General features: G+C 54.2%; 2 protein-coding genes across 9 annotated transcripts in view; one reads left to right on the top strand and one right to left on the bottom strand.

Annotated features, from left to right (window-relative positions):
* The window catches only part of RIC3 (RIC3 acetylcholine receptor chaperone), a 62814-nt gene extending 58148 nt beyond the window's left edge, over nucleotides 1-4666 (top strand). For 2 of the 5 annotated variants that reach the window (XM_044258769.1, XM_044258770.1), the window contains exon 6: nucleotides 408-4666. In XM_044258769.1, the coding sequence (XP_044114704.1) occupies nucleotides 408-877 (470 nt within the window). In that variant the 3' untranslated portion in view covers nucleotides 878-4666. The remainder of the gene's footprint in view (nucleotides 1-407) is intronic. The other 3 variants (XM_044258771.1, XM_044258773.1, XM_044258772.1) reach the window with 3 other exon arrangements.
* On the bottom strand, nucleotides 4520-27630 carry TUB (TUB bipartite transcription factor). Of its 4 annotated transcripts, XR_006385667.1 has the most exons (13): nucleotides 27303-27630; nucleotides 18660-18711; nucleotides 18023-18185; nucleotides 16052-16195; nucleotides 14697-14864; nucleotides 13586-13707; nucleotides 12921-13118; nucleotides 12492-12604; nucleotides 11489-11606; nucleotides 9819-9917; nucleotides 9394-9565; nucleotides 8044-8977; nucleotides 7608-7652 (listed from the first exon to the last, which is right to left on the bottom strand). XR_006385667.1 is itself a non-coding variant. In XM_044258765.1 (12 exons), exons 1-12 carry the CDS (start codon nucleotides 27338-27340, stop codon nucleotides 8844-8846), a joined length of 1521 nt encoding a protein of 506 aa, XP_044114700.1. In that variant the 5' UTR covers nucleotides 27341-27630; the 3' UTR covers nucleotides 4520-8843. The 4 variants fall into 4 exon arrangements, 3 of the variants coding, with proteins under 3 accessions (XP_044114700.1, XP_044114702.1, XP_044114703.1); XM_044258765.1 differs by having other exon boundaries at nucleotides 4520-8977; XM_044258767.1 differs by lacking the exon at nucleotides 8044-8977 and having other exon boundaries at nucleotides 4520-7652.

Below are 27630 nucleotides of genomic sequence, written 5' to 3'. Positions count from 1 at the left end.
TCTCTCCATCTGGTGTTTGGTACCTTTTTTTTTTTTTTTTTTAATTGAAGTCTCACTTTGTTTAATCTTCGTCACTACTGCAGAAGCCAGAGGGGCGAGACTTCTACCCTTCCCTAACCACCCTGGACTTGAGAAAGGATTTTCTTCTTAGCGATCTGGCAGACTATCCCAGTGTTTTTTGAAATACAAACCAAAACGAGTCGGTTTGAATTTCAAAAAATACTGAATAGTCCGCCAGATCGCTAAGAATTTATTCAAGTAAAACTTTAGAACTGTTAGTCATCTTAGAGGTTTCTTGAATGGACATGCTGGGCTAGGATGGCTGATGCCTGAGAAGACTCTTTGAGCCTGATATTTTCTGTTGAAAAGACATTCTTTGTAAGACTTTGTGCTACTTTTTTCTCTAGGTTACCCTGAAGAGACTTACCCAATTTATGACCTTTCAGATTGCATCAAGCATAGGCAAGAAACAATCCTGGTGGATTACCCAGACCCCAAAGAGCCCTCTGCTGAAGAACTAGCTGAAAGAATCGGAGTGCTGGAAGGTGAAGAATCAGACCATTTGGGCTGGAAAATGCCCACTGACCCCAGAGCCCAGGAAGAGAATTTTGTTACCTCATATGACCCAAAGCCACAAACTTGCTCCTGCTGCTTTCATGAAGAGGAGGATCCTGCAGTCTTGGCAGAGAATGCTGGATTCAGTGCGGACACTTACACTGAGCAAGAGGAAACCACCAAAGTATGGCCTCAAAACTTCAGAGATGAAGGCCTGGGCATCAGCTCTGATAAAGTGCATACAGGTGGCATGCTGAGGAAGCGGAACCCCCAGAGTTTTGAGTTGAAAACAGCTGATTTGGGGAAGTATCCATTACTCTAGTGCCAAGGTGACCTTTCTATCCTGTCTCAGTTTTCATCCTTGGCCCTGTGCCCTAAACTTCATTCTGTATTTAAATATCCTAGCTAATGAGGCCACTACCATGGATATCATGTATCCTTCCTGGTGCTCACACACCTGTCACCTTGTAAAACACCACAGCAATTAGTAGGAACACAGTACAGCTTCACTCTTTCCCTCCATGCCTCTCCACCAGAGGGCTGATCCATTGAGTAATTACGTTTGATCTGTTGTGCAACTCAGGGGCAGAGGTCTGACTCTTTGAGCTGGGAGTACCAGATGGTGTACCTATGAACAGACATCAGTTTACACATGATGAGGACCTAAGGCTGCAGAAGTGAGGATTAGAGTCCAGGATGCCTTACTCTGTGGGCCTTGAGCAGGTTCGTGGTCCTCTGGGCTCAAGAAGAGAACATTTTCTTAGTGGGTATGATGGGCCCAGAGCAGGGGAAGACTGCTGTGTGAACTGAAGCCCCTTCCTCACAGTGGGGGCCTTTTTAGGAGCACTGTTGCTGCCTCAGATGCCTGCTTTTCTCCAGAGTAGCAGAAGGCACCCAGCGCCCTGTGAATGAGTGCAGCGATCAGCTGAGGGACTGTTACTCTGCTGTTGCTGGGTCTCTAACTTCCTTTATCCCTGTTCTGTTTCACAGAACTGCCAGCCCAGAAGCATCTTTGTATCTCTGGCCTTCAGTGGCCAGAGGAAGCTTTAAATAAAGACTTTAATCCCTGTCCTGCAGAGCCAAGGTTGGAGGCTGGTGAGGCTACACAAAAACCTGCATAAGGGCGGTAGTCCTCCTCGAGATGCCCAGGCTGGAGAGCCGAGGGTAGGGAGTGACCCTGCGTACTTAAGGACAGTCCCTGTCTAGAAGCTATTTCTAAATGTTGTGCCCTCTGGGAAATTTGTTCTTACCGAGGACTGAACTTACAGGCAAAGTGCCAACCTGAAAGGAAAGTTGCAGTGTGTGTCTGCTGCAGAGAACGTATAGCAGTGCCCAGGGGAAGAGACTATTCTATATTCAGGTATCTGGGTCTTTTGAGAAAGCTGGGAAAAGGAGGAGGTAGGTCAAGACTAGGAGGATTTTGATGAAACTAAAGACCTAATCTCTAAGGTGGACTTGTCACTGTCTTGAGGTAAGATGGCCCCCATGTATCCTGTCTAGTAAGGATGAGTGAATTCAGTTTAGGTGTAGGACCTGAGAGTTTAAAGAGGACACATTCCCGAGAACATTCCTTGGTATGGAATGTGGAGGACTTGAAAACTAAGAAATGATATAAAGGTTGAAAGGGCTTTTGGAGTTCATCGTTCCTGGTCAACTAAAATGCCAGAAAAAATAGTTGAAATCAAACATACAAGCATATAGACTGCTATCAGAAAGTTATGAGATATTTAGATAATATGTCAGCTGCTACTAGGCATTTCTTATTAATGAAATTAACATTTCTTGTTACAGAGAAGTCATTGAAGATTGAGTCTGTAGGGAAGTATACTCCATCCATCTGTGTGTGGAACCTCTGATTAATTCTCAAGAGTGTAGTTTAAAATGTACTAGAAGTAATCTAGATGTAATATAATGCTCACGGTAAACAAAAGAACGTACGTGCTCTTTACTGTTTTGATAGATCATTTTCCCTGTTATTTCCCCTTTTTCACCATGAGCAGTTGATTTATAGAGAGTCCTGGGTCCCTGGTTCCTTCTTTTCTATCTCCGTATATATGGTTCCCTTATTAGAGATGTTTGTTTCTTTCCAGCTTATTCATTCATTTATTCATTTAGCAGACACTGCCCACAGCTGGGCAGTAGGAACAGAGCCTTAGTTCCTACCTTTAAGAAACAAAGTTTAGAATGGGAACCTTGCCCAGTTTTTTAAATGAATGATTGACAATAAAAGGGCTCAAGATTATGAATTCTGCAGGCAGAGAAATACTGGTCATGATTCCATCCCTGCCTATTCTGAGTCTTGGCTTTCTCCTGACACAGGGGAGTCGAAGTCCAGCTCTTCCAGGGTGAGTAGGAGAATTATATGTGAATCATCAGTGCATTTAAAACAGCACTGGCCCTCCCATCTTCTCCATGCTAACCACTCACTAGGTGGTAGCTAACTTACTTTAATTGTATAAGGTGTTATGCTGTAATTGAGACATGGATCCAAATCTACAGGAACAGAGATCATTTTTGCCAAAGTACTTCCAAGAAGCTTTACTGCAGAGCTGGATCTTCAAGCATGCTAAGACTTCTCCAGGGGCCAACGAAGAGAACGGTCATTCTTGGCAGAAAGAGTGGTGTTGGACAAAACAGTGACAAGTGCAGAAGTATGTGGATGTTCAGGTATTTTTATGAGGCTGGTATGTAAGTTGTTGTGTAACCAACTCTATATTTTGAATGTTAATCTTCGGGGGAAATTGGCTTATGGAACCATCTCCTGCCAGAAGTACTAAGAGCTCATGGAAGTTCCCGCTGCCCACAACTCTTGGTTGGCTTATACAGCTGGGATGTATTAACATACTTAGGTTTCAGAAATTTTGATGTATTTGGTCATTTACATTAGTACTTTTTGGATTTTCCAGAATTATTTTATCCTTCATGGATGACAATTATGTGTATATACAACCCAGGATGACCAAAATCATAGGACTGGCTTTTGTTGTCATATGTGCTCTTTCCTTATGGTCTTCACTTCTCAGAACTGGCCTGGGCTGTGAACTTGATCAGACCCGAGTTACTAGGTCCTCAGTGCCCTTAGAGCACTGTGGCACAGAGCATGAAGTCCTAGCTCTGGGGATGGATAAATGGCCTAGGAAACAAGGGCATCACCTGGGACCATGCTTGGCTAAGTCAGGTGGGTGAGCCAGTCAGGAGAGCACCTTTCCTGGTCCAAAGAGGAGCACAAGGAAAGTGCCTTGTGAGTTCCAGGACTAGCAGTGCACATGCTCTAAAAAAAAAATACTAGGCCCAGGAAGGAAAGCATGTTGAAGAATGGAGGCATATTTGACCTTTAGAAGAGATGGCTTATGAGAACCACTCTCTGTGTCTTCTATGGCTTGGGTGATCAGATAACTCATGGTCCAAACTAAGACACCCTGAAAAAAGGGAGCTTGAATTAGAATGAAGCCAGGACAATAGGTATAAACTGGGACTGCCCTGGGCCTATGGTCACCTTGACTGTGGCTGTTTAAAAGATTTGTCTTTCATCTGCCCACTAACCAATAAAAACCTCTGGTCAGAACCTGCATTTGCTGTTTCCCATGGAGCCAAGGAGCTGGGCTGTGGTTTTTTCAAGGTCTTGGCCACCTAAAAACTCCAAATCCAGGGTAAAAAAAAAATAAATCAGCTCTACTTACTTTTGTCCTAAGAACCAGGCCCCTAGGGGCATACTGAGGAACTAAACCATACATGCTCACAGAGAACTACTCTAACCAAAGTCTCTTCTATCCAGCCCTTCCCAGCCTTCAATATGACAAGCTCAGCCACAGGGAGGACAGCGGTAGTTTTTCCAAACCAGCTGTGAGCCCTTCCTACCCACCCCCCAACCCCCAGGCTCTCAGGACAGATGGAACTAACGGTATAGGAAAACACTTGTAGGTAAGAAATGTTTTTTCCCCTTTTATAGGAAAAAAGTACACAGTTGTGTTGAAACAGTTCAAGTTTAATTTGTTGCTATATGGTCTGTACTTAGACAAACACTAAGTTCTACAACATATATAATGTCAACATGGGAAAATACCAACTTTGTCATTGCACATACCAATAAATAAATACATTTGCTCAAGAATACCAAAGAGTTTATTCAAAAAGTCACTTAATAAAAGCACAGTTTTGCAAGTTTGTCTAAAACTCCAGATAATTTGGAACAAAAATAAAAATGACCACTCCAGAATAGGAAAAGACAATCTTGTGCAAATGGACATACACATTCTAGGCGTTAGGAAAACTGACTAAATGGATGCTCCCAGCAAGAGAAGTGCCAGTGCCACCCATCCTGACCAAGGGCCCTTCGAAACTCTGCAGGATTAAAGAGGCCAGAGTCAGGCTTCCCTCTGTAAGCCACTCAAAATCACACTCTAGGAAACTCTGGATCTTGGCCTAAATGTGCAATTCCGCCTGGACCCTGATGGGGGAAGGGAGAGGGGTAGTTGAACAGAAGAGAGGAATGGGTGTGACATGTTTCTGAGGAAAGAAAAAAGGCACAGTGATGAGCCAGAAAAGGTAGTGATGAAAGCAAGGATCATTTTTCATTCACCCTGATTCTTACTGAAAGCTTTGACAGCCCAATTCCTCGGTGTGTAGATGAGAAAACAACCTAGGAAAATCATGTGGTTTGCTCAGAATCACTTAGCTAAGTGCAGTAGTGCTCTCTGTAAGACCAAAGACCAACTTGCCTCTCAACTTGGTCAGAAAATTAAACTAAATCTAGACCCATGCTTCTGCTATGCCTCTTCCCCCATATCCTGAGATGACAAGACTGCAAACTGGAGGTACAGAAAGACAGGGAACCAGTACAAACAAGAGCCCTTCCCTTGGGCCCACTACCGTTCAGTGCTGGGCCCACCACCACAGGAGATTCCTTCAGCTCTCTGGAAAAGTGTGCTCTGAGGGCCACCTGGTATCCTGAGGTCACAGGTAGAGCTCAGTTGGGGCAAAGAATTCTCGAGAGGGGAAGGCCAGTGTTACCGCAGAAAGGGAACACCAGGGACTCTGGCTAGGAGATAGAATCTGTGCTTGCATAACAGGGCCATGACCAGCCCCAGCCCAGCATCTCCCCTCACAGTGAGGAAAGCATGTCTTCTTTAGGTTTGAGATCATCACCACTCCTTATTAAATTTAGAATTTCCTCTAACTGTACACTAACTTAGAGGTAAATGCTCTTTCCAGACCAAAGACAATTTTGTTGCCCTTTTTGTCACTGAAGGACACAGACTCCAAATTTTCACACTTGCTGGCTTCTACCACTGGTCTTCAGCATGTGTCTGGACCTTAACTGTTCCTTCTGAACTAGTGTCGTGATTTTTAAGGCACATTCACTAGAATACGTTCAAATTCATCCAAAAGCATGCATGTAACATACCAATTTCATCATGTACCGCAAAAAGGAACTGAAAACTAGAATTTCTTGGACAGTATCCTCCTATTCTCTTATTCCCAAGAAAGAGCTGGTCTTTCCCAGGTTTACTTTCTGATCAAAGAGCATGAAATGAATGAACAAAATCCACAGGTGATCAAATACCCTTTTTCCTTTCCCACTCATCCTTAGAAATATGATCGTAGTAAGAAACCTCAGTTGGTGATTTGCAGATTGCCCTTTTCCCCAAATACACACAGACATAGAGACACACAGACAGACACAGAGCACCTTGGAGCCAGAAGGAAAGAAAAGCTAGAATCGGAGAAGAGTGGGGAGTGAACACCACAGCTCTACAGAAGAGCTGTTTGGGGGAAGAGGGTGTGGCCCCAGGAGCAGTGACAGAGGGGCTGCCTGAGGTCCCAACTGCCACCCCACCTTTAGGGCTTGCTCGTGCCATCATCCAATCCCCGGCCCACTCAAGGGTACCGTCTGGATAGAGGGTATAAAGGACAAGAGCTCTTACCCTGGGAGATGCTGAGCCCAGGTGGTATCCAGGGGCCCTGGCAGCTTTTTGAGTCTTTGGGCCCATGGCTAGGAGGCCAGTGGTCAGGGAAAACCAGCATCACCAGGAATGGGGTCTTAAGGACAGACCTTGTGAAGCTGGGTCTCGAGCAGGTGACTCAACTGCTCTTGTCGTTCAGTGCCCAACAGAGTTTTGCTGCTGTGCTACCTTCCCCAGTCCAGGCCGGGAAGCTCAAGCCACGTTCCTGACACAACCTCCCCCACTAACCCCATGTATTCGATGGAACACAGGGTACAAGAGTTTGTTCTTGTGCTTCTGCCTCTTCCACACTTCTGCCAGGCTTCCCTCCCTCTCTCTAGGCTCTGAAATCAGCCTGTTCTATTTTAAAATCCTAGACCCAGAGAAAGAGCTTAGACCAGACTTCAGAGATGTAGCTTCCGGCATCCCAAATGTCAGCCCGTCTCTTCCCAGTCTGGGGAGTATGAGCCCAACTGGGACTGGAAAAGTGGATCAGCCTCATTGCCCTCAGAATGACCCCAAAAGTGGTCCAGAAACTAGGCCCATAGAGGGGCCTCCCACAGATCCCCGCTATAACAGCTGCACTGTGCTTTGAGCACTCCACACAGGAAATCTCAGCGTCTAAGGAAATGAGAACACACTACCACCACCACGTAGGTCAAAACAACTCCCCTCACTATGGGAGGAGCCTCAACCCAATGTTTTAAGTAGTACTTACTTAAAACAAAAATTTCTGTGCACCCTTTCCAAGCACATCTACTCTGAAAGGAAGAACAACTCCTGCTTGCTTCCCCCGGATTTCTGAGTTCCACCTGGGCAAGTAGCCTCTGCGGGGGTCAGAGACAAGCAAAGCCTTAGTGTTCCCAAGTGTTCAGCATAGAGGGTACCAGCCAAGGAGGAAGAACTCAGACCCAGCCCTGGAACATTCATGTCTCTCACCCATCACATCCAAAAAGAGAAAGGCACGATGGCCTTGGTAAGGCCTGCCCTTGGGGAGAAGCCAGACACAGGGCAGTCCTGATCAGACTGATGTTCAAAAGGCCAGCTTTCAGCAGGGAACTGAACGGTTTCAATTTCAGACATCAACTCCGACACTTCTAAGTCTCTGTAATCAGGCAGAAGGGTGAGGGCATGCAGACCAGAGTCCCAGGAAGGCTAAAGAACGAGAGAGCAGTTTCTTAGGGGATGGTAGGAACAAAGAAATAAAGGAGCAGAAGTTCTGAACTCTGCCACTCACCAGCTAGATGACCCAGTGCAAGTCCATCTTCTAAATGTGCTTCATCTAAAGTGACACATTGTACTAGTTCACCTCTAAAGCTCATGCCACCTCTCCTCTCTTGTGGTTCTAATGTACTCCCTGCTTTTCTTCCCCCGTCCCATTCCCACCCCAAAAGAACCACACACAAGCGTCCTTAGCAGCCACAACCTAGGCTGAGCACAGGGGGTGCGAGGCACAGGCCAGAGGCCCTGGAGCTAGACCACCTTCCTGGACCATGCCATGGCTTAGGACTGGTGCTCTGCTGGCTGTAGGCCAAGGCATGCCTACCTATGCACTATGGGCTGAGGCGCAGGGCCCTGGGCAGGAGCTGCTCCAAAGAAAGCTCTTCTGGCTACTGCTAGGACTCCCAACGTAGCCCTGGTCCAGGGGCCCTGTGCCATGTACCTCCTGCCGCCTCTATGCACACAGACAAAACCTAGAGAAATCAAATGAGCGGGAACCCCAGGTTACCAGCCAGTTCCCACAGCCGAAGCCAGGCCCCCGCAATCCTGACAAGGTCTTGCCACTCACCTTTCCCAAACTCCTTTAACTTCTCCTAGGCTGGCTGAGGCCTTATGAAGTCGGAGGACTTTTTGGAGTTAACCAAGGGCCTGGAAGCCGATCCTAGCCCTACTATGTATGTAAAATGGGTGTACTCAATACACACGTACACTCACACTGTGCCCTTCACTGCTGGGGACCCATGGTCACCTGACTCCCAGACTGAGTGGGTGGCTGGACCACAGCAGCCCTGCATTGTGCTTCCTCTCCCTCTGTTTCTTCCTATCTTCCCAGCCGAAGAGGCTGCCCAGCTGGGCAACACACCTGCAGCAGGATACAAACTCAAGAGCAGGGGTGTGTATCTGGACCTTGGGTCCCTGCACGCACACACGTCCCCAGCCCAGTCCTCTGTCTCTGCAGTGGAGACAGAGGAGCCAGGTCCGAGTCAGCTTGGCCAGGGAGCCACTGAGAGCTGACAGTTCATCTGGCAGCAGGCCTATGTACAGAGAGAGGGGAGGCAGGGCTGTCTCTGTTGGCAGGCAGCTCCACTCCAGGCTGAGCAACCCCAAAGGGCACAAGGAGACTCTCTACTCGCAGGCCAGCTTGCTGTCAAAGCTGGACAGGGCGATGGCAAAGGCCTGCAGCGCGCACAGTGGGTAGTTGTAATCCATGGTGAACACATCCTCTGCCACACGGCCAAACTGCATCACGATGTAGTCCGCTGCGGCCAGGCGCGTGGAACAGAGCAGGGGTGGGGCAGGGCAGGACAGACAGACAGACACATCACAATGGGCGAAGAGGCCCAGAGGAGGTACAATTGGGAAACATGGTGGGAAAGAGGGAGGAGATGACAGAGGAGAAGGAGAGGCACACAAATACCAGGAGACAGAGAAGAGGAGAAAAAGTCTATTCAGACAGTGTTCTCACACCTGAGACTCTGCTAAGTGCACAGAATCTGGGGTTAGGGCTCCAAAGGAGGTTCTTCTAAGAGCCTCCCAGTCCTAGGGTCAGAGAATTTTTGACCTCTGATCGAAGCCATATAACCCACATTCTTAAACTCTGGCCTATGAAGCCGGGACTGGACGAGCTGAACCTTTAGCCAAAGGGACAGTCCTGAGGAAGGGCAGAAACACTCACGGTCATTTCCATGGATGATCTGGAAGTTCTTCACAGAGGCCTGTGTGACGCGCCCATGGAAGTTGAGTACGTAGGACTGCGTGTCGTCATTCCAGACAGGGGTCTTGTTTTGAAGCTCGATGATACTCTCCGTGTTCTTGTTCTGCCAGCGTGCGAGCAGCGTCTCATGCTCCTGGGAAGGCAGCCTCACCTCAGTCAGGTCCAGCTCAAGTCTTGGCCCACAACTACCCTAAAAAGGGATTTGCCCTAGGGGCGGAGTCCTTAGATCTCCCTAGACCTCCACCTAGAGCCCTGGGGCTGCTTACACCATGCTTCCTACATACACACACACACACACACACACACACACACACACACCCGCCGCTGCAGTTCTGCTCCCAGAAGGGCACATGTACACTGGGGTAACAGGGTGGTGAGTGACTCACGTTTCGCGGCCGGATGGAGACTCTCTCGTGAACCATGTTCATGCCTGGGACAATCACACTCATCTTTCGAGGCCCCTTGAAACCTAAGACATTTGTCTCCTGGGAAAGAGAGAAGGAGGACTCAATACGGGCCATCTGAGAACTCTACTTACCTAACAGACTGGGAGGAAGGGAATAAAGCTGACGAGCTAGTTTTCACCATCTCCACCTGAATGTCTAATAGGCATCTCTACACTGAACCCATCTAGAACTGAGCTCCTGAATCTTCAACTGCCCAAACCACCTCCTCCCTATCGTCCTCACTTCAGTTAACAACTCCGTTCTTCTGTTTGCTCAGGCAACCTACTTTGAGTCATTCTTGACTCCTCTCTTTCGCTCACAACCCACTTCTAATCCATGAGCAGATGATGTCACCTCTACCTTCTAATTCCATCCAGAGCTCAACCATTTTACCAGCACCATCTCTCCCCGAGGTCACAGTATTAGTCTTTATTGGGATTCCTGGTTTCTGACCTTGCCCTGCCCCCCTGGTCTGTTCACATAGCAGCAGTCATCCTGTTAAGTCATATCCTTTGCCTCCACTGTTCATGCAAATTAAAGCTGAAGGTCTTACCTTGACTTTGAGGACTCACATGGTATGGCCCCACTACGTTCCTCTCCTGCCCACCTACTCACCTCTGCACTGGCTCCGCCCACCCCCTCTTGCTATTCCCCACACATGCCAGTCATGCAGGACATTAGCACTGGCTGTGTGTTCCACTACACCCACATGGCTGGCTCTCCCTTCTTCCCAGGCTTTACTCAAATGCTACCTCAGGGAGGCCCTCCCTGCCGTCCTTACTAAAAGCTTATACACACCTGAACATTTCATTTCCCTGCTTTATTGTTTCCTCTTCATATTTATTTATTTTGCTTATAAATCTGTTTTATAGCTTGTCTCCCCACTAGGGGTTTAAGTCCCATAAGGGTATAAATTTATGTCTCTTGTTCACTACTGTATTCTCAGTGCCTCAACCGGTATTAGCTGTGGCTTAAAAAGCATTTGAAGAGATCTGGGCTGCCTTCCCAAAGGCGGCCAGCAGGTGGCACCATAAGCTGATACAGAACACCTATGGCTGTCCCAGCTGGCCTCCAAGTACCCAGGCCCAGATTAATGGGGGTATCAATCCCTCATTTTAAAATAAGGTAGAGAAATTCCCTGTATTTACATTCCAGTTTGGTCACTTACGCGCTGTAGGACATTGGCAAGTGACAGCCTCTGAGCTTCAGTTTCCTCCTCTATACAGTAAAGGAAACAGGACTGAGCTCTTAGGTAATGCATTCCGTGAGATGACTATGCAAAGGGACTTATAGTCCATGCAGGGCCCAGGTACTAGAGGGAGAGGTAGAGCAAAGCACCGACAAGAACTCAGGCTTCCAGGCGCCTCCTTTCCGGGAGATTCCCAGGCTGGGCAGCATAGAGCTCAGCCCGGTTCCCAGATCTCCCCAGGCAGATGGCTATCTGTGGTCCAAGCTCTGAGGACAGACAGGAGCCACTCCAACAGAGGGCAGTCCAACTGTGTACAATCTTGTCTACTCACAAGAAAGATGGGACAGCCCACAGACTGGGCAGCTAGTCCTCAGTGTCCTGTCTAACCTAGAGACCAGAGACCCAGGAACGCAAGACTCACATAGCACACCGCTGCCAACTCCTGACGCAAGGCTCCACTTTCCAAAGTAGAGGATGATGCCTTCTGAGGGTTGACTCCATTGTCATAAACGGTGAACTTCGTGCCCATGAGGTTGGACCTAAAGGGCCGGCAATCAATAAAGGATCATGCACCCTCTGCCTTAGGGCAGGGAACAGCTCAATGAGCTGTTCAATGAGCCTGCAGGGCACTCTGGGTTGGGCCGGGAGCAACCCAGGAGCACACTGCACACCGAATCCCCATCTCTGAAGGTCTTTCATGGGGCAGAAGGCCTGCACTTGCTCTGAACAGAATCAAAGGGCATCTTATTCAGTGAGGGAAATTCGAGGAGTTAAGTCCGGGTTCCACATGTTTCCCTGGAGGAACAGGACTGCGCCCCTCATGAGAGGGGAGCAAGCAGATGGCAGAGGGCATCTGGCAAGATGGCAAAAGGCGCTCAGCATCTCATGGAGAGTGGATGAGACGACCTCCTCTCCTGTGCAGCCTGTGTTAGTCTAGCCCCAGTGTTAGTTCCTTACCCCTAAGCTTGACTCATGCTCCCCAAATATGGCACTCTGTTCCCCCGCATACACTCCCCAAGGCCTAGCTCAAAGCCTTTCCCCCATCCCCAGACTGCGCTTTCTTCCCTCAATGGCTCACTCCCCGCCCTCTGGCACTGACCATGGAGCCAAGGCAGTTCTTCCACAGTGGCCTATGTCTTCAGTGACTTCCTGAGGTTTGATCTGTCCCTCCTGGTTGGCCTATGCCCCCCCTACCCAGGAGCGGCTTAGGGTAGGGTATATGAGCTCCATCTCTGAGTCTGGCTCTAGGCTAGCACAGACCCGGGCCTACAGGCCTGCGGTCGGAGCTGAGAGACAAAAAGGATTCTGAGAGGATCTGACCCCTGACCTCGATCTCCCTCAGGGACAAGACCTGCCCTCTCCAGAGCCTTGCCCCGCCCCTCCCACCCACCCCCCAACCTGCTTCCTTAGGGGAGTGCTAGTACCGCAGTTTCCCGATGTAGCTGTCCCCTCCTCGAGACAAGTCTGTTGGGTCCACAGAGATGAGGTAATTGGAAGTTTTACTCTTCTTTCTCTTCCTTCCCGCCAAGAGGAATACCTTGGGGAATGGAACAAGGTCACATTCCAGGCTCAGCCTCTGGTCACACACACCCAGGGGTGCCACACACACGACGCTCTCTGGCTTCGACTCCTGAACATAAGTATGTGTGCACGCACAAACACACACACACACACACACACACACACACACAGACACATCAGCAAACAAAAAGGTGTGCACTGACCAGGCACAGAGGCTTCTGTCCCTTTGGGGAACTGAAAGGTCAGTGTTGGACCCAAGGCTTCCAATTACATTCCAGCCCACAGGACCTCAAGCCTGCGTCAGTGAAACTGCAGGTTCAGGCCAACCTCACCTTCTTCCCATCCTCACGGTCCAGGTGCAAAAAGTAGGTGGGGTACATGCCCCGGTCCATCCCCTTCTTGTCCCGCGTGATGCGGCACTTGATGGTGATACCCTGGGGGGCCGGCCTCAGTGCAAACTCCTCAAGATCCTGGACCTCAACATCCGCCGAGGGTTCTGGGGCTGTTGGGCTGGGGGCTGAGGCTGCCTCCTACACGGGAGAGAGTAGAAGCCCAAGCCCCAGAGACCCTGAGCAGCTACAGCTGGTGGTCTGGGACCCAAAGCTACCCCCTGGTGTGGTGGTGGTGGTGGTGGTGATGGGAGCTGGGACAGGGTCCTTGGGATAAGCTTGGCCCTGGGGTCAGCAGCTGGCTCCTCAGCCCCTTTTCCCACCTCCACTGTCCCTGGGGGGCGGAGCTGGAGATGTGGGCAGGTTCTCGGGGCCATCCTGTCCAACTCGAGCCCCCTACTTCTGGCCTGGCTGAAGAGGAGGCAGGAGAGGAGGGATACAAAAACCCCAGCCAGAAAAGCTTTTGATCGGTTTCAAGGCCCAGAAAGAAACAATTTCTTTCCCAAGAAAGCCAACTCTCCACTCCTTCACACCTGTTCCCCCTCCAACCTGGACGCTCAGACCTCTGATGGCTGTCTACCCTCCCTCGGGGCAGCAAAGCACCTCACCCTGACGGACTTCCGGCTGGTAGCGGAGCTGGGCCGGGTGTTGCTGTTTAGCTGGGAGGAGCTGGAGCTATTTTCATCCTCATCCTCCTCTTCCTCTTCAAAGCTCATGCTGCTGGAGACCCCTGGGCGGGGCAGAGGAATGGGACGGGACAAGTGGTCACATACACACACCCAGACACCTGCTCCGAAGCATAGAGTCACCCGTACACGCAAAGAGCCTTATGTACACACATGCATACACACACACACACGTCCAAATACACACAGGACACACACTCTCCAATGCAAGCATGAGCTGGGGCTGGTCACCTTCCTCAGGGTGTAAACCCCCCTCCCCAGCTTTCAGCTCAGTCCTCCCATGAGACCACCCGCCCCCAGCAGTCAGTGCCTGTCTCCTGGGTGGCGAGGCCTGAGTGGAGCTGACCCTGTGCTGGGAGCCTTCGTGTCTACCGGAGGTCTCAGCCGTCACAGGCCATGGAGTCTGTTTAGGAGAGGCCCGGCTCCCTCCTCCCCCAGCCTGATGCACATGCCTCCTCCCACAGCCTGCCCATGGCCTTCTGTCTACACATTTCTCCCCACCTGAAATGCTATCCCTAGCCTCCTGCTGCCTCGACAGCCCCTTCTCCAGGAAGCCTGTCCTGATCTCATTTCTTAGAACATGTGTCCCTACTGGGCTTCCCTCTGCCACCCAGTGCCAGGGACTCCCTGGGGCGGGGCTCCTGGTAGAGAGACTCTCTGGGCAGCAGCTTTCCTGGGAGGATCTGCCATCCCTCCTGGCTTTCTGGCCCTGCTCCCTGAGCTCGGGAGATGTAGCGGAAACACTTTGAAAAGGACCTTTCTCAAAGGACCCAAAGGGAAAGGAAATCTGTCTCCAAACCTGGGCCTCCCTGGAGAGAGAAGATGGAGGTAGAGAGGGGGAATGGGCTGTGGATGGGTCGCTTTCCCCAGCTGACACTGACTTCCCTGACTTGGCCTTACCAGGGGTCCCTACATTCAAGTTTCTCATTAGTCTCACACTGTGCCCCCTACCAGGGTCATGTTCCCCAAAAGGGTGCATCTGAGAACCTGGAACTGAGCTTTGGGGGTGTCACTGAACCCCCACAGGGCTCACCCTTCCTCTGCATCGTGGCACGGAGGTCCTGCCCGCTGGGCTGTGCGCCCCCGCCGGCTGCCGTCTCCCCCGCGTCCTGAGCGTGGTCTGACTGGCCCACAGTCAGGATCCGCACCGGGTCTTGGGCCTCAGACTTGTCTTCTGCCAGTGCTGCTGGCCCGCTGGTGCCTGCAGGCCATGGATACTCCTGAGTCCCATGGGGGGTGGGGGAGAGAGCCTGGATTCTCAGACGTCCTTGAAGTGGGTGAGGGATGAGTGGGGGGAACCCTCTGCAAAACTGATTTTTGAAAACACTAATGACTGCTGCCAGCCTCTTATTGATCAACAAGCTACAAAGGGACAAGGGCTTCATTTCTTCTGCTGTTCCCCCAAATTAGTTGCCGAGGGTTGGTTTGAAATGCCTCATATCCCTAGGCAGAAGACAGCCATCTACAAAACCAACTGCACAGTGAAAAAGACAAGATGGAGAACAAGGACTGATGATGACCATGGCCAAGGCCACCACTTGTTCATAGACACAACCAACACCCAGTTATCAGTGCTGATCTTCTCTCTCACACACACAAATACACACCTCATAACTCACAGACATCACTCAAAACACAGGGGGCCCCTTGAAAAAGATGGAGGTTGGCATACACTCCCCTTCCCAAATGGAAGCTCACCCATCCCACGTCACCCTGCCCAAGGTGCCCGAGTAACAGAAGGCCTGGCCCACACAGGTAGCAGTTGCCTTGCTGGCTGCGCTATGCCCCCCAACTCTGCAGTCAGCTCCGGAAGCCTATGAACCCTGACATGCCACTGTCCAACCACATCCCAGACACCTGGAAATCACTGCCCAGGCACACAGGTTGGGCACACAGAGGGTGTCTAGCCAGCAGAGACAGGACTCGTGGCAGAAGGCACCACAATGGTCCTTGATCTCTGGGGATCTCTTCTGGAGAGAGAGGAACGGAGAGAACAGAATGGTCTGTGGGCCCAGATGTTGGAGTGAGGACTATAGCAGAGAGTCGAGAAAGCCCACACAACTGTGAGTACGGCACAAGGATGGGGCAGACTGCCAGGGGCAGGACAGCAATGGAGGGGGCTCAAACCAGTTGGGGGAGGGACACGGCGAGGTGCATTTCACTTCCTGGCAGTGTGGGGAGCCTGCCCACACCCACAAGCCAGCCCAGGAACCCCATGAGCTAGAGGAAGCCTGTGAGCCTGCTGGGCGGAGCCTTGAGTATCCTTCTGTGCCTTCATGGAGGTCTCCCACCCTGTCCCTTACCTCCCAGATCTGGAGGAGAAACCTCCCCCAACCCTCCAGTGGGAGCCAGACCTCCTGAGGAGGGCCGTGGTGGAAGAAAGCCAACCTTTGTGCTTGCCCTTCTTTTCCTTCCTAGAGGCCCCGCCCTGGCCCCCCGCTGCAGCGGCTGCCTTGGTTCTCTTGGCTGAGGCTGGTGCTGTTGGGCGGGCAGCTCCCAGCTGCGCACTGGTGAGTGAGTCGGCCTCTTGAACTGCTCAGGAGAGAGTCGGGGGGGGGGGGGAGAGAAACATGGGCCCTAGGTGAGACCAGAGCTGCAAGTGGAACTCCCTTCTCAGCACATTTCCCAGGGCCCCACCACCACCCAGCCCTACCAGGCAGGGCCTCTGTACCACCCACCTCTATAAGACAGAGGGGCTAGGGCAGGCAGAGCTAGAACGGGATGGTGCCCCCAGCCCCATGTGATAGAGTCAACAGGCTGGCCCACAGCATGACCAACCAAGAAGCACCACAATCAAAGCTCTGGGCCAGCAAACCGTGTGAGTCTGGGCAGGGGGAGGGGGAGCATCTGGGAGAATGTGGGTCACTCTAGGTGCCAAAGATAGAAAAGGCTGCATCTCCTAGAAGAGCCCAGAACTCGGGAGGGGAAGCACTGCAGGGAGCCTGTACTGGCCTGCCCAGGACAAGCCCACGGGAGCCTGGCACGCCAGCGTACCCCGAGCAGGAGAGTAACTCTGGGCTACAAGGAGCTGTGCCAACCAAGAGAGAGGTGGCCTCCACAGTCTCACACATCAGAACCCCAATCTCCTCAAAGTCTTTGAATGATATCTCATTGCTCATAAGATGAAGACCAACATTCTCCCCTCCAGCTCCGTTCCACTTGGCCTTGGCCTTCCCGGCACACCCCTTATCTCCCAGGCACCCCACATCCCAGCCCCTCCAGGCCCTCTCAGGGCCTTGTACACAGCGTCCTCCCTCTTGCCAGAGGGGTTTGACGCTACTGTCACACTGTGTGCACTGTCCTCACTGTGGACGTCGGCCCCCTGACCCCAACTCAACTCCCACTCAACCTGCAGTTTCCAGCTCAGGTGTCACCTCCTCGGAAAGGCCTTCCCTGGCCCTTGTATGGGAGCAGTCTCTCTGCCATTCACTCACACAGCCTGGCTTCTCTTCACCAAGCACACCAACGAACTCACTCTTCCTTCCTGGACCTCCAGGTCCATGAACAAAGAGAGAGCACGCCTGTTCTGTGCTTCCCCAGGACCTTCAGCCTCTAATCCAGAGCCTGACACACAGTAGGCCCTCAACAAATATTTAAGAAATGAGTATACAACATGAATGAGCACGGTCAGTGAAAAACTTCGCTGGGAGAAAGTTCTCACTGCCCTCAAACTCTCTCAGCTTCTGAGGATGAGGGCCTTGTATTTTACACCGAGGGCCAGCAGAGGGCAGAGCAGGAGGCAGCTGAAGCAGCAGGGGGGTATGGGAGGTGCCCCTGGAACCCCAGATTCCAGGTCAGCCAGCCCCTGGAGCAGCATCCTCCTCAGGGCTCCGAGCTGGGCAAAGAAGCCCCCCCAACCCCACCCACACCCCAGAGCAGCAGCGTGAACCCAGCCTGGTCTGCAACCTAGGCAGAAGCATTCAGCAGACGGGACCATGTGATACACCAGGGCCACTTGTTTTCAAAGCCCCCAGACACGTTCCTCAATGTTCCGAGGGGAGAAGATAGGCCCAAAGAGGGTATGTGACTTGCCCAGACTCAAAAGTGAGAAGAAACTGTCTTCTGACAGGGCTGGGACCCACTCTGTCCAAAGGGGCTGCAGACAGGCCTGCCCCTGGCCTGGGGCGCAGTCGGTGCTCAAGGAACACCCGCCAAGGCCACCGAAGCCTGGGGATGCCGGAGCACGTGCAGGGGCCCGGGGCTGCAGGTCCCGACTCCCTCTGCCTGGGATGGAGCTGGGAGTCGTCTGGCTGGAGGCCCGTGGGCACCCCCAACTCTGGAAGCAGTGGGGGGGGGGGGCGGGGGAGGGGCAGTCACAGCACAGGGAACTCCCCAGGCCAACCCCAAGGCAGGCTCTACCTTGGTAGCTGGTGCTGCCACTGCTGCTGAGGTAGGACTCCACCAGCGGCGCCTGCTCCTCTGACTGCCGGGCCCGCCGGCTCCGGGGCCGCCCGTCTGCGTTGGCCTGTACCATCAGGGGCTCCTGACGCTTCTTCTTCTGCTTCTGCTCCAGCAGGGCCCGCTGTGGAGGCACCGGACAGGCACACAAGTTGGCAGGCCCTGACAGCACAGCCCATCCCTCCCACCCGGAGGGCAGGCTCCCGACTGGAACCAGAGAAGGCCCCGATCACTCAGCTCGGTTCTCGGGGTGACCAGGGAGTCCACAGCCCACTTTGGGCCACGGCTCTGTGCCCTTGGCACCTCGAGGCTCAGGATCCAGGAAAAGGAGGCACAAATCAGCTCAGGTAAACGGCCCAGCAGGACTGCAGCACGGATGTCCGGTGCTCCAACTACGGGTACCAGCTGCCCACCTGGAAAAGCCCTGGGCTCTGGGGCTGTGCTGATGCTGAGCAGTCTAGACATGGCTTATCTCTCTTCTGTGAGGGCCTCCTCCCAGCCAGCCAGGGTCACCCCAGGAAGCGAGACAATGTCCCCCGCAGCCCCCCGCCGATGGAAAATGCCAACTGCCCGTCCACCCAGCCCCGGCTGCACTCACCTGCCGGTCTAGCTTCTGCTGCCTCAGGTTGCTGCCCTCATCATCTAAGACACTGTAGAGGGAGACACGGGCACTCAGGGCCTGCCTGGCGGCTGCCAGCTACAAACAGGGAACCCAGAGCCCACCCCCGCCCTGCACCTCAGGGTTCTTTAAATCCCTCCCATAATGACTCCTGGGGACACAGGAGAAGGAGACAGGAAGGGTGGAGCTACTACCTGGAAGCCAGCTCCGGACGGAAAGGTGGAAGCCATATTTTTGCCAATGCAGAAGCTTTCTCCTGCGGGGGTCCCTGCTGACCGAAAGACTTCCTAGTCAGCCTGACCCAAAAAGTACAGGAAGAGACTCTCTCTTTGGGGCCATGAGCTGAGACGTGCCTAAGATGCAGGGGAACCTGCCCAGAGGCATCAGGTACAAGCCAGGCCCAAGGCTGGGCTTCAGACTGAGGCACCTGTCTGCTCCAGGTCCCTCTCGGATCTCGCCAGCTCCTCCCCGGTCCTCCCGTCCTTCCTAGAGGAGCTGGATCCTTTGAGGCAGACTCATTCCTCTTCTAGTCAAACTCCTGGCTCTCCAGGTGGCAGAATGAGAGATGCCAACACTATCCACCCCCTTTAAAGAAGGCTGAGGGTTCTCTCATCTGTAAGAGAGAAACTGGAAGTCCAACCAGTCCCTGAGGGCAGGGCTGGGCTGGCTGGACATATGTGTAGGCAGACACAGCCCATCCGTGCACAGCCCAGTGACCAGCCAACAGGGGGCACCGGGGCATCAAATCCTTGAGTCTCTAAGGTCTTGGAACAGGCAGTGTGTCATCTCACATTGACTGGACCTGCCTCCCAGGAAAGCAAGTGAAATTAGGGAGCCCCAACCTTCTAGGCCAAGATACACCCATAAGCCATAGCCCCAAATTCTGTAAAAGCCAGGGTTGCGGGCAGAGCTGGAGCCTGAGGATCTGAGCCCTGGGAACCCCCAGACTACCCTGGCCCGGAGATGCTAGAGCCTGCCCCTGAACCAGACCATGAGCGGGAACCTGCACAGGCATGCCTGAGGGCATCAGGTTTGTCATGCGTGTGCACATGCCAGAAGGTGTCCAAACATGAGCACATCTATACGTGTGAGTGAGCACACACCTGCGTATCTACACAGATGAACTTGTGTGCGGGTGAGTACGCGTGTGAGGAGTGCAGACAAGGACGAGTCACCCTGAAGACAGCTCAGCCGCTGTCACCCCCTCCCGATAAGAGGAGCTCTTTCTAGCCAGAACAATCATTGACCTGCAATGTCCCCTCGGCTCATCCAGATGACTTGTGAGTCGGTGTGCTGGGGAGCCACCCAAGGGCGGCAGGATGTCCACGGAGTCCCCAGCCCGCCGCCCACCTCCCTGGCCACAACCTAAGATGACTGCCTGTTTTCAACCATTGGCACTGTTCTCCTTACTTGAAGGCCTTGCCTGACACCCACGGGCTGGTCCTCACTCCAGAGGAGCCCCAACCATGAGCCTCGTTGATTTGCAACCTTATTCTCCAAAAGTCTTGGCTGCCAGAACACAAGCGAAGACACTGCTGAACAGATGTGCTTCTGAGCCAAGGCCTTAGTCCGGGGCGGGAGGGACTCCATGAGGGTGCTGCCAGGACCAGACGACAGTGACCCGGCTCCTAAAACTTCCAGCTGGCCAGGACGGGAAGTGCCCCCTCAGAGAAAGCAGGCACCCCAGGCCAGAGGGTGGGAGCCAGAGTTCTGAAGGAGAAAGAGTTCATTAGGGAGGGCAAGGTGCCTGGGGGCTCGGCCAGGGCTGAGAAGCTACGAGTCTGCCACTGGTCTGCGCACCCTAAGTCAGTGGCCTCACTGAACGAAGCCAAGGCCGAGCATCTGCTCCCACAGACTTCCAGGGCTCAGGCCACCAACACCACCATCTCCCAGGGTCAGCGGCACAAGCAGTGTGTATTCCTTTAAAACGCGCAGGATCTGGACAGAAATGGCACTCCGGACTCCATGTGGCCCTGGCAGACGGCAACGATGGGGCCTGAATCCAGCTGCGCTCTGCCTGCCCGGCTCTGTGCCTGGGTCCACACTGCGCAGCCGGCAGCGCAGTCACACGCTAGCAGCCTGGCCACGAGAGCCCAAGCGGCCTCTGAGAGACTGCCGGCTCCGCTTCCTGCAGACAGGGGCAGCTTTGTGGCCGGCATGACGCCCGACCCCTGTGTTTTCCTTGGGCAGGGGCAGGGAGGGCAGCCAGGTAATCCCGGGACGGAGCCTGGTGAGCAGGGCAGAGAAGATGCCCCTGTGGGCTGTGGTGCTGACGCAAACATCTCGGTTCATTCAGAAAAGGGGACGTCCACCTGCGAGCTAAGCTGACATGAAGCAAAGCCACCTCCAGAACCGCGGGGTCACCACGACAGCTCGATGGACAAAGGCATATCTGATAGTGTCCCTATCTGTGCAGGGGCAGAGGGGGGCTGCAGTCAGCCCAGGCTACTGTCCCACTGCCACGGACTCTCCACACGTCACACGCGGGCAGGAGGCTGCTTTCCTCTGCCGCCAGTCCCACCTCCATTCCCTGAGCAGGAGCCACTGGCGTTGTTAGTAATGCTGCTCACCTGGAAGGATCACAGGTGGAATGGACTTGACCTCTGGCCCTCACAGAAAGATGGATGAGCAAGGGATAAGTTTCTAAAGAGATTCCAGAAACTCAGATGGCCTGGAAGTGCCTGGGGAGCCAGCCCCCACCTCCCAAGAGGCACACTACAGCAGCGGGGGGGGGGAGGAGGGGGGGTGCTGGGAAAAGCATCAAGCCCTGGGGAGGAAGAACATGCCTGGCCACACAGGACCCCCCAGGAGGGCCGGCAGTCCACGGACCTCCGAGTAGTGGCTCTGAGGGTGGGCTACAGCATGTCCACAAAGCAGCTTCCTGCTGCAGCCCTGTTTCTAGGAAAGCCCCAGAGGTCGGAGGCCGACCTCCATCCCCGGCAGGGACAAGCCCGGACCGCCTGACAGCACTGTGTCTGAGGCACACATCTGTCCCTGACTGAGAACAAATCCCCACAAGTCCTAGTGGCTGCGGAGAACCACAGCGACAAGGTGGCTGTCCCAGGCAGGCCCCGGGCCCCACCCCTGCAGGCGGCCCTGCCCCTCAAGCTCCCACCATGGCACCTTCCTTCCCTTCTCACCACCACCACCCGGCCTGCCTCCACCCAATGGGCACTGTTCTCAACAGCACTAAATGATAACCACAGAGGAGACAGTAATGGCTTTTTAACAACTCGGGCTCCAATTATGGAATCACTGCCAAGCCCAGGCTGCCAGCTGCGGCCCCGCCAGGAGACTCGGATAGGAGACAGGGCACTGATGGATGGGTCCTCCAGCTGACCCCGGCAGCTCCTTCATCTCGGTCGCCTCCTGCTGGGGACTGGACCAGGGAGATCCAGTAACGCACTGGCCACGGGCTTGAGGGTCAGAGAAACCTGATCTGCAGTGTCCATCAATCCCTCGACTCTGCCCAGGGCCAACGAGGGGGCCCTTCGCCTCCCAGGGAGACAGCCCCTCCATATCCTCCTGCTTCTCACAAGCCGCCCAACAGATAACGGGAGCGAAAACCATGCTTGATAACAAGGGAGAGCAGGGCACTTCTCCCATGGGATGGAAAAGCCAGCCCAGCCGTGGACAACACATTTAGGAAGCCGCGTCCCTGCCTCTCTCTAGACTCCACTGTGCATGCTCAGCTAACCCACCAGAGCTGACCAGAGACCTGGGGGCCAGGCTACCTAGGGACAGGCTCGTACTCCACGCCCAATTCACCCTCTACTTTTGTGCCCTCATTCCTTCCACCCAGTCACAAAGGAAGCTGCCCCCACTGGATCCAGGGAGTCAAGAGGAGGAAAGCCCACCCACGGGGTCAGACTGCAAGCCCTGTACCTATGGATGCCAAACTCCCCCACCCCCACCCCAGCATGCCCAGATCTGTCCCTAGTGGCTGCCTGGAAACCAGGGAAACACAGAATGGGTGGGAACAGGGGCAGCCTCAAAAGGGAGAAGCCCACAGGGCTCACAAGAGTCCAGCCAGTAATTAAAACTGCTATGTGCACTCAGCCCTGACTCAGGGATTCAGAACTGCTGGGGAAGTTACCTCAGAATCAATCCCTCGCCTCATTTTCTCCTTAAAAGCAAGAAACATAGGTGATTGTAATGCTCAGTCATGTAAATGAGGACTAGAAGCCACAGCTGGTGATCTCTAAAGAACAAAAAAGAAATCAAAGAGTTGCTGAAAGTATGCAAATGCAGACTTCTGTTCGGATGCGGGAAGCAATCAGTCTGTACATCCATCAGTCTTACACAGGCCCCAGATCACAGATTCGCTCAAGAGCTAGAAGACCCCTTGACTGAGCAGGCGCCAGCCCAGTCCACAAGCAAGTCAGGCCACATACCCCCAGACCTATCCAGGAAAACAGGAGGGCAGCATAGCCAGGGTTCCCCATGGAATCACGAGGACCAGTGACAGTCACTTGTGGGCAAAATAAAGCAATGTGAGTGGCGTGTGCTCCAAGGAGACAGGCCCTCAACGGTTTTTGCAACATGCCATAATCAGAGGAGGTTTCCAGCGTCCCACTTCCCTTGCTAAGCATGTTTACTGATGACCTAAAGACAAAGTGGGCCTCTCTGCCGACTTCTAGGTGACACAACGCCAAAGTGATATTAACTGTTCACTGGGACAGTATGACTTCAGAAGACACTGGTGAGCTAGCAGAGTCTAACCGATGCCTAACAGGAGAAGGTCACGTTTTACATGTGGGTCCCCAAACCCAGGTCTGCCCCACATAGGCAGAATGGGGTACACAGGGCTTGACATCAGTCAGATGAGACTTCAGGGTTCTATTTACAGAGGCCTCAAGGTGACAAGTTGGTGAGCCAAAGCTGTCCCCAATTATAGGGAGCACCCAAGGTCAACAATGGGAGCAGGGCCCCCAGCAAGGAAGTAACCGCCTCCCTCTGCTCGGTGTGGGAAAGAGGAAGCTGCAGGGGGTCCAGGCCCCCGGTGCTGGAGTGGGCAGAGACATGGTCCCTGCTCCTGCAGTCCTCTCCACCACCCATGTTCTTGCTGCCTCTACCCGAAGCAGCAGCAGGGAGACTTCCCCAGTGCGCCGGGCTCCCCTTCCCTGCTGCAGGAGGTGAAGCAGCAGCCGGAGCCCCCACAGCACCCCAAGGCTTCCCACACAGGCAGAGCCGACAGAACCAAGCCTTGCTTGGGCAGCAGTCCTTCACTCCCCAGAAAGTGGTGGGAGGACCTTCACAAGAGCCAGGAGGAGGGAAAACTCAGAGGCATGCCGAGGCTCACCCCAAGAAGAGCCTTCTAGCGGTCACAGCCACGTGAGGGAAGGGAGCACTCAAAGGACTGGACAGCCTGTGAGGGCCCTTCCGGCAGCGGTGCTCATTCTCTGACCCAGGGCTTCGCTCTTCCAGCACTAGTGCCCTTCCTGAGGGGAGACTACTACGTCCCCTGTGCTGAGAAGCCTGGTGTGCAGCCAGGAAAGCCAGGAAGTCCACAAAGCTGCCTGGGGAGGGATGCCTCTTTGACTGAAAGCAGTGTGCATCTTGTCTGGGCTGGGCCGCACCGGGCACACAGCCCAGGACCAAATGGGGTCCTTGCTCTCCAGGAGTTCGCGGCCAGGTTGGGGGGATGCAGTGCAGAGAGAGCACTAAGGACAAGGCCTGCCATCCCTCCCTCGCTCTTAATGCTCCACCTGCAATTCATAAGGGCTGTGAAGCTGGGAAGGAGGAGCATTTACTACTCAGGAAGAACAGAAGAAGAGAAAATGGCAGAAGTGCGAATTATCAGTACTAGTGAGAATAGACAAACATCAAAACACAAAACATTATTCCAATTGTTCAACTTCATAAACTAAACGACTCCCTTCTGAGTCAGAGTGTGAGATTACTCCACGATCCCTATAAACTGAGCCACAATTACCCTTAAGACGATTATCGCCAACCGGCAGTTACTTCAAAGAAAATGAGCCAGGCCTCGGGAACGCAGGTGCAGCCATCACAGAGGGAGGAAAACCCCTACCAGGAGAGCTAACAAGAAATCGACCGACTGCTCTCCCCCCAACCAAAGGACAAATTCCGGTTCTGACATGCTGTGACACTGGGGAAACCGCATACCAAAGCACAAGGCACGTGCACGCATGCCCACCCCTTCATCTGCAAGGAAGCGGCCTCGCCTGTCTTCTGCCCCAGTTTTCTGCGATCACGCAGGCATGTGGCTTTAACTGCAATCAGCAGCCCAGTTAATGGGAGAAGCAATTTGCATCTCCTCATCTCCGCCTGGGTCTCCCCCATTCTGGAAGTCTACACCCAAGGTCCGGTGCTTTCCCAGGCTCAGAGCACGCTCAGAAAGACCCCAGCAAGGCAGGAGAGATTCTGGCAACTTCGGAAGATAGCCCGCCCCCAGCTCGAGAACCCCCCCTCCCTGCCACACAGCAAGGCAGGGATGACGGGCAACCGCAAGCTGGCAGGGCCACAAGGGTGCCAAGCTGCCCTTCAGGGATAGGATTCTGTGCTCCAGGTGGCATGTGCAGGCCCAAGGAAGGAATGTGGGAATAGGGTGGTTGGGCCTAGGCTGGGGCAAGTGCCAAATCACCCCCTGAAGGATACCAGTGCCCTGAGCACCACCGGAGGACAAAGCCATTTCTCAAAGATAAGCCCACCTCCCGAGGTACCCCGTTCCTAGAGGCAGGCTTTCTCTGAGACTTGTGCACTTACTCTACACCCTGTTCTGGTCTTTGGCTTCTGGGAGAGGCTCCCCTAAACCATGATCTGGCCTGGCCCCTAGTCCGCCAGATCCTAAACACCCCATCATATCTACAGCCACAAGCGCTGTCCCTTCCTGCCCTCTTAAGTCAGCCTGGCCACCACCCTGCCTAGTGCTCCCCCCCTAAGCTTATTTCCACAGCATTAGAGGGGAGACCCCTCAGCCTGCAGGTGCTACCCAGGCACCTCTGCTGGATGGCTAGAAAAGGCTGATGGTACTCCGTGGGGCTGCACAGTCTTCTAGAAGGTCCTTGGCACAGACATGTCAAGTCACGGTATCCCAGAAACTACCTGTGCCCCCAGCCTGGACACCAGTGGAGGGTAACAGCTCTTGAGTCAGCAAAGCCCCAGTCTCCCGATGGGGGTATCTTCCTGATCTATGGCAGACTCTGAGAAGCGACTGCGTTATGCCTGCAGGAAACCCTATGGGTGACTCGTGTGTGTGTGCACGCGTGTATGCTGGTGGGAGGGGCACCCACAAATTCTCACTTGAGAAGCTCTAAAACCCCCAAAGGAGCTTAGAGACAATAGCTCTCAAAGAAAAAGGCTGGATTCCCCAGGTCAGTGACAGGTGCTTGCTTGCAGAAGGATCTGCTTTTAACAAGCCTCAGGCGGTTTCAGCTGGTTTCCATTTTGGATGCTGTCTGGACAGACTCCTAGAAGAGATCTGTCAGAAATATTTTCTATGGGTGACTGGAATCAGGTCCCTTCCCCAGAGCTGGCTGTGTTACAAGGCAGGTCCTGAGGGTCTGCTCCTCCAGCCCGCAGGCATGGGCACCTAGGCAGGCAGTAACATAGTGGCCCCAGCAGTCCAGCACCCATCTTACACCCATGCCTCTCGAGGAGACCCAGAGACAGCCCCGTAGCCCATGGCAACCAGGAGCCAATAGGTGGCCAAGGATCTGGTGCTGCCATGACAATGAGCTCTATTCCAGGGGTAATGGAGAGAATGAAGAGTGGATGGGGGAAAGGCCTGCACCTGGGTGAGAACCCCCCAACGCCCCTCCCCCACCCCGACCACCACTCAACTGCCAAAGCCCATCCATCCTTGGGACAGACCACAGACTCTGGGAACACTGGGTAGGCAACCCTGCTGTCCTGAGTGCTCTTACGCATGTAAAGGCAGTTATGTATTGTGAGTTGGTGTGTGTCCAGGTATACAGCTGTTCCAAGTGGATTTCTGAGTCCCTGATAGATAGGAGTCGTACCTGTGAGGGGGTTGCGGGTGTCAGGTATTGTCCAAATACAGGATGTGTATGGGCGCAGGGAGTAGGAGTACACCTGCGTGAGACCAAGAATCAGCGTGTGTGGAGACGTAAGGGGTGCATGTGTCTATGAGCGGCCTGTGCTCTTGGTTCAGAATAACTGCCTCCAGGAATTCATGCTCTGCGTGTGTGAACAGACCGGCACGAGCCTCTCTGGCCCGATGCACCCACGGGGGGTGCGTGCCTGCAGCTGCACGAGTGTCTGTCTACAGCTATACCGGCGTGTGACCCGGTGTGCGGGGCCTAGGAGGGGGCTCAGAGCAGTGCGCTCCCTCCCCGCGCGACCACATGGCGCTGCCCGACCCAACACGGCCCACACAGGCCCAGAGCACTGGTCTCTTCCAGCAACCCTGCGGAGAAGTGATGGGGCAGGGCAGGCCGGCTCAGTCCGCCCAGGGCCCAAAGTTGGGGTAGAAAGGCCCTGGCCTCCAGCCCGCGCCCGCAGTGTGGGATGGGATGAGTACAGGGGCCCTACGCTCCGGGTCGGGGTGGGGGGCGCCGCTCGCCCCGAGCGCTCGAGGGGCGTGGGCCGAGCCCACACCCCCGAGCTGAAGGGGAGGTGGGACGGGCACCCGCGTACCTGTAGGGAATCCAGTCGGAATGCGGCTTGGAAGTCATGTCTCCCGGGGGCGGGGCGGCGGCTGCGGCTGCGGCTCTGGAAGCCCGGGCCCGCGGGGGACGGCGCGGGGGCCCTGCTCAGCTCCCGGGCCGCCCCGGGCCGCATCCTCCCGGGCCGGGGCGCTGGGCCCCGCCGAGGCCCGCGCGGCACGCCAGGGCCCCGGCCGCGGGCTTGGCGAGCGGCTGTGCGCGCGGCGCGATGGGCGAATTGGCGGAGTGCGCGGGGCCGCGGCGGGCGTGCGCGCGCGTGGAAGCAGGAGAGGCCGGCCGCACCGCCGGGCGCCACTGGA

Source organism: Neovison vison, chromosome 7 (assembly GCF_020171115.1).
Source record: "Neovison vison isolate M4711 chromosome 7, ASM_NN_V1, whole genome shotgun sequence".
Lineage (NCBI taxonomy): Eukaryota > Metazoa > Chordata > Mammalia > Carnivora > Mustelidae > Neogale > Neogale vison.
Note: the sequence above shows the minus strand (reverse complement) of the source record. Positions and strands in the feature narration are given on the sequence as shown.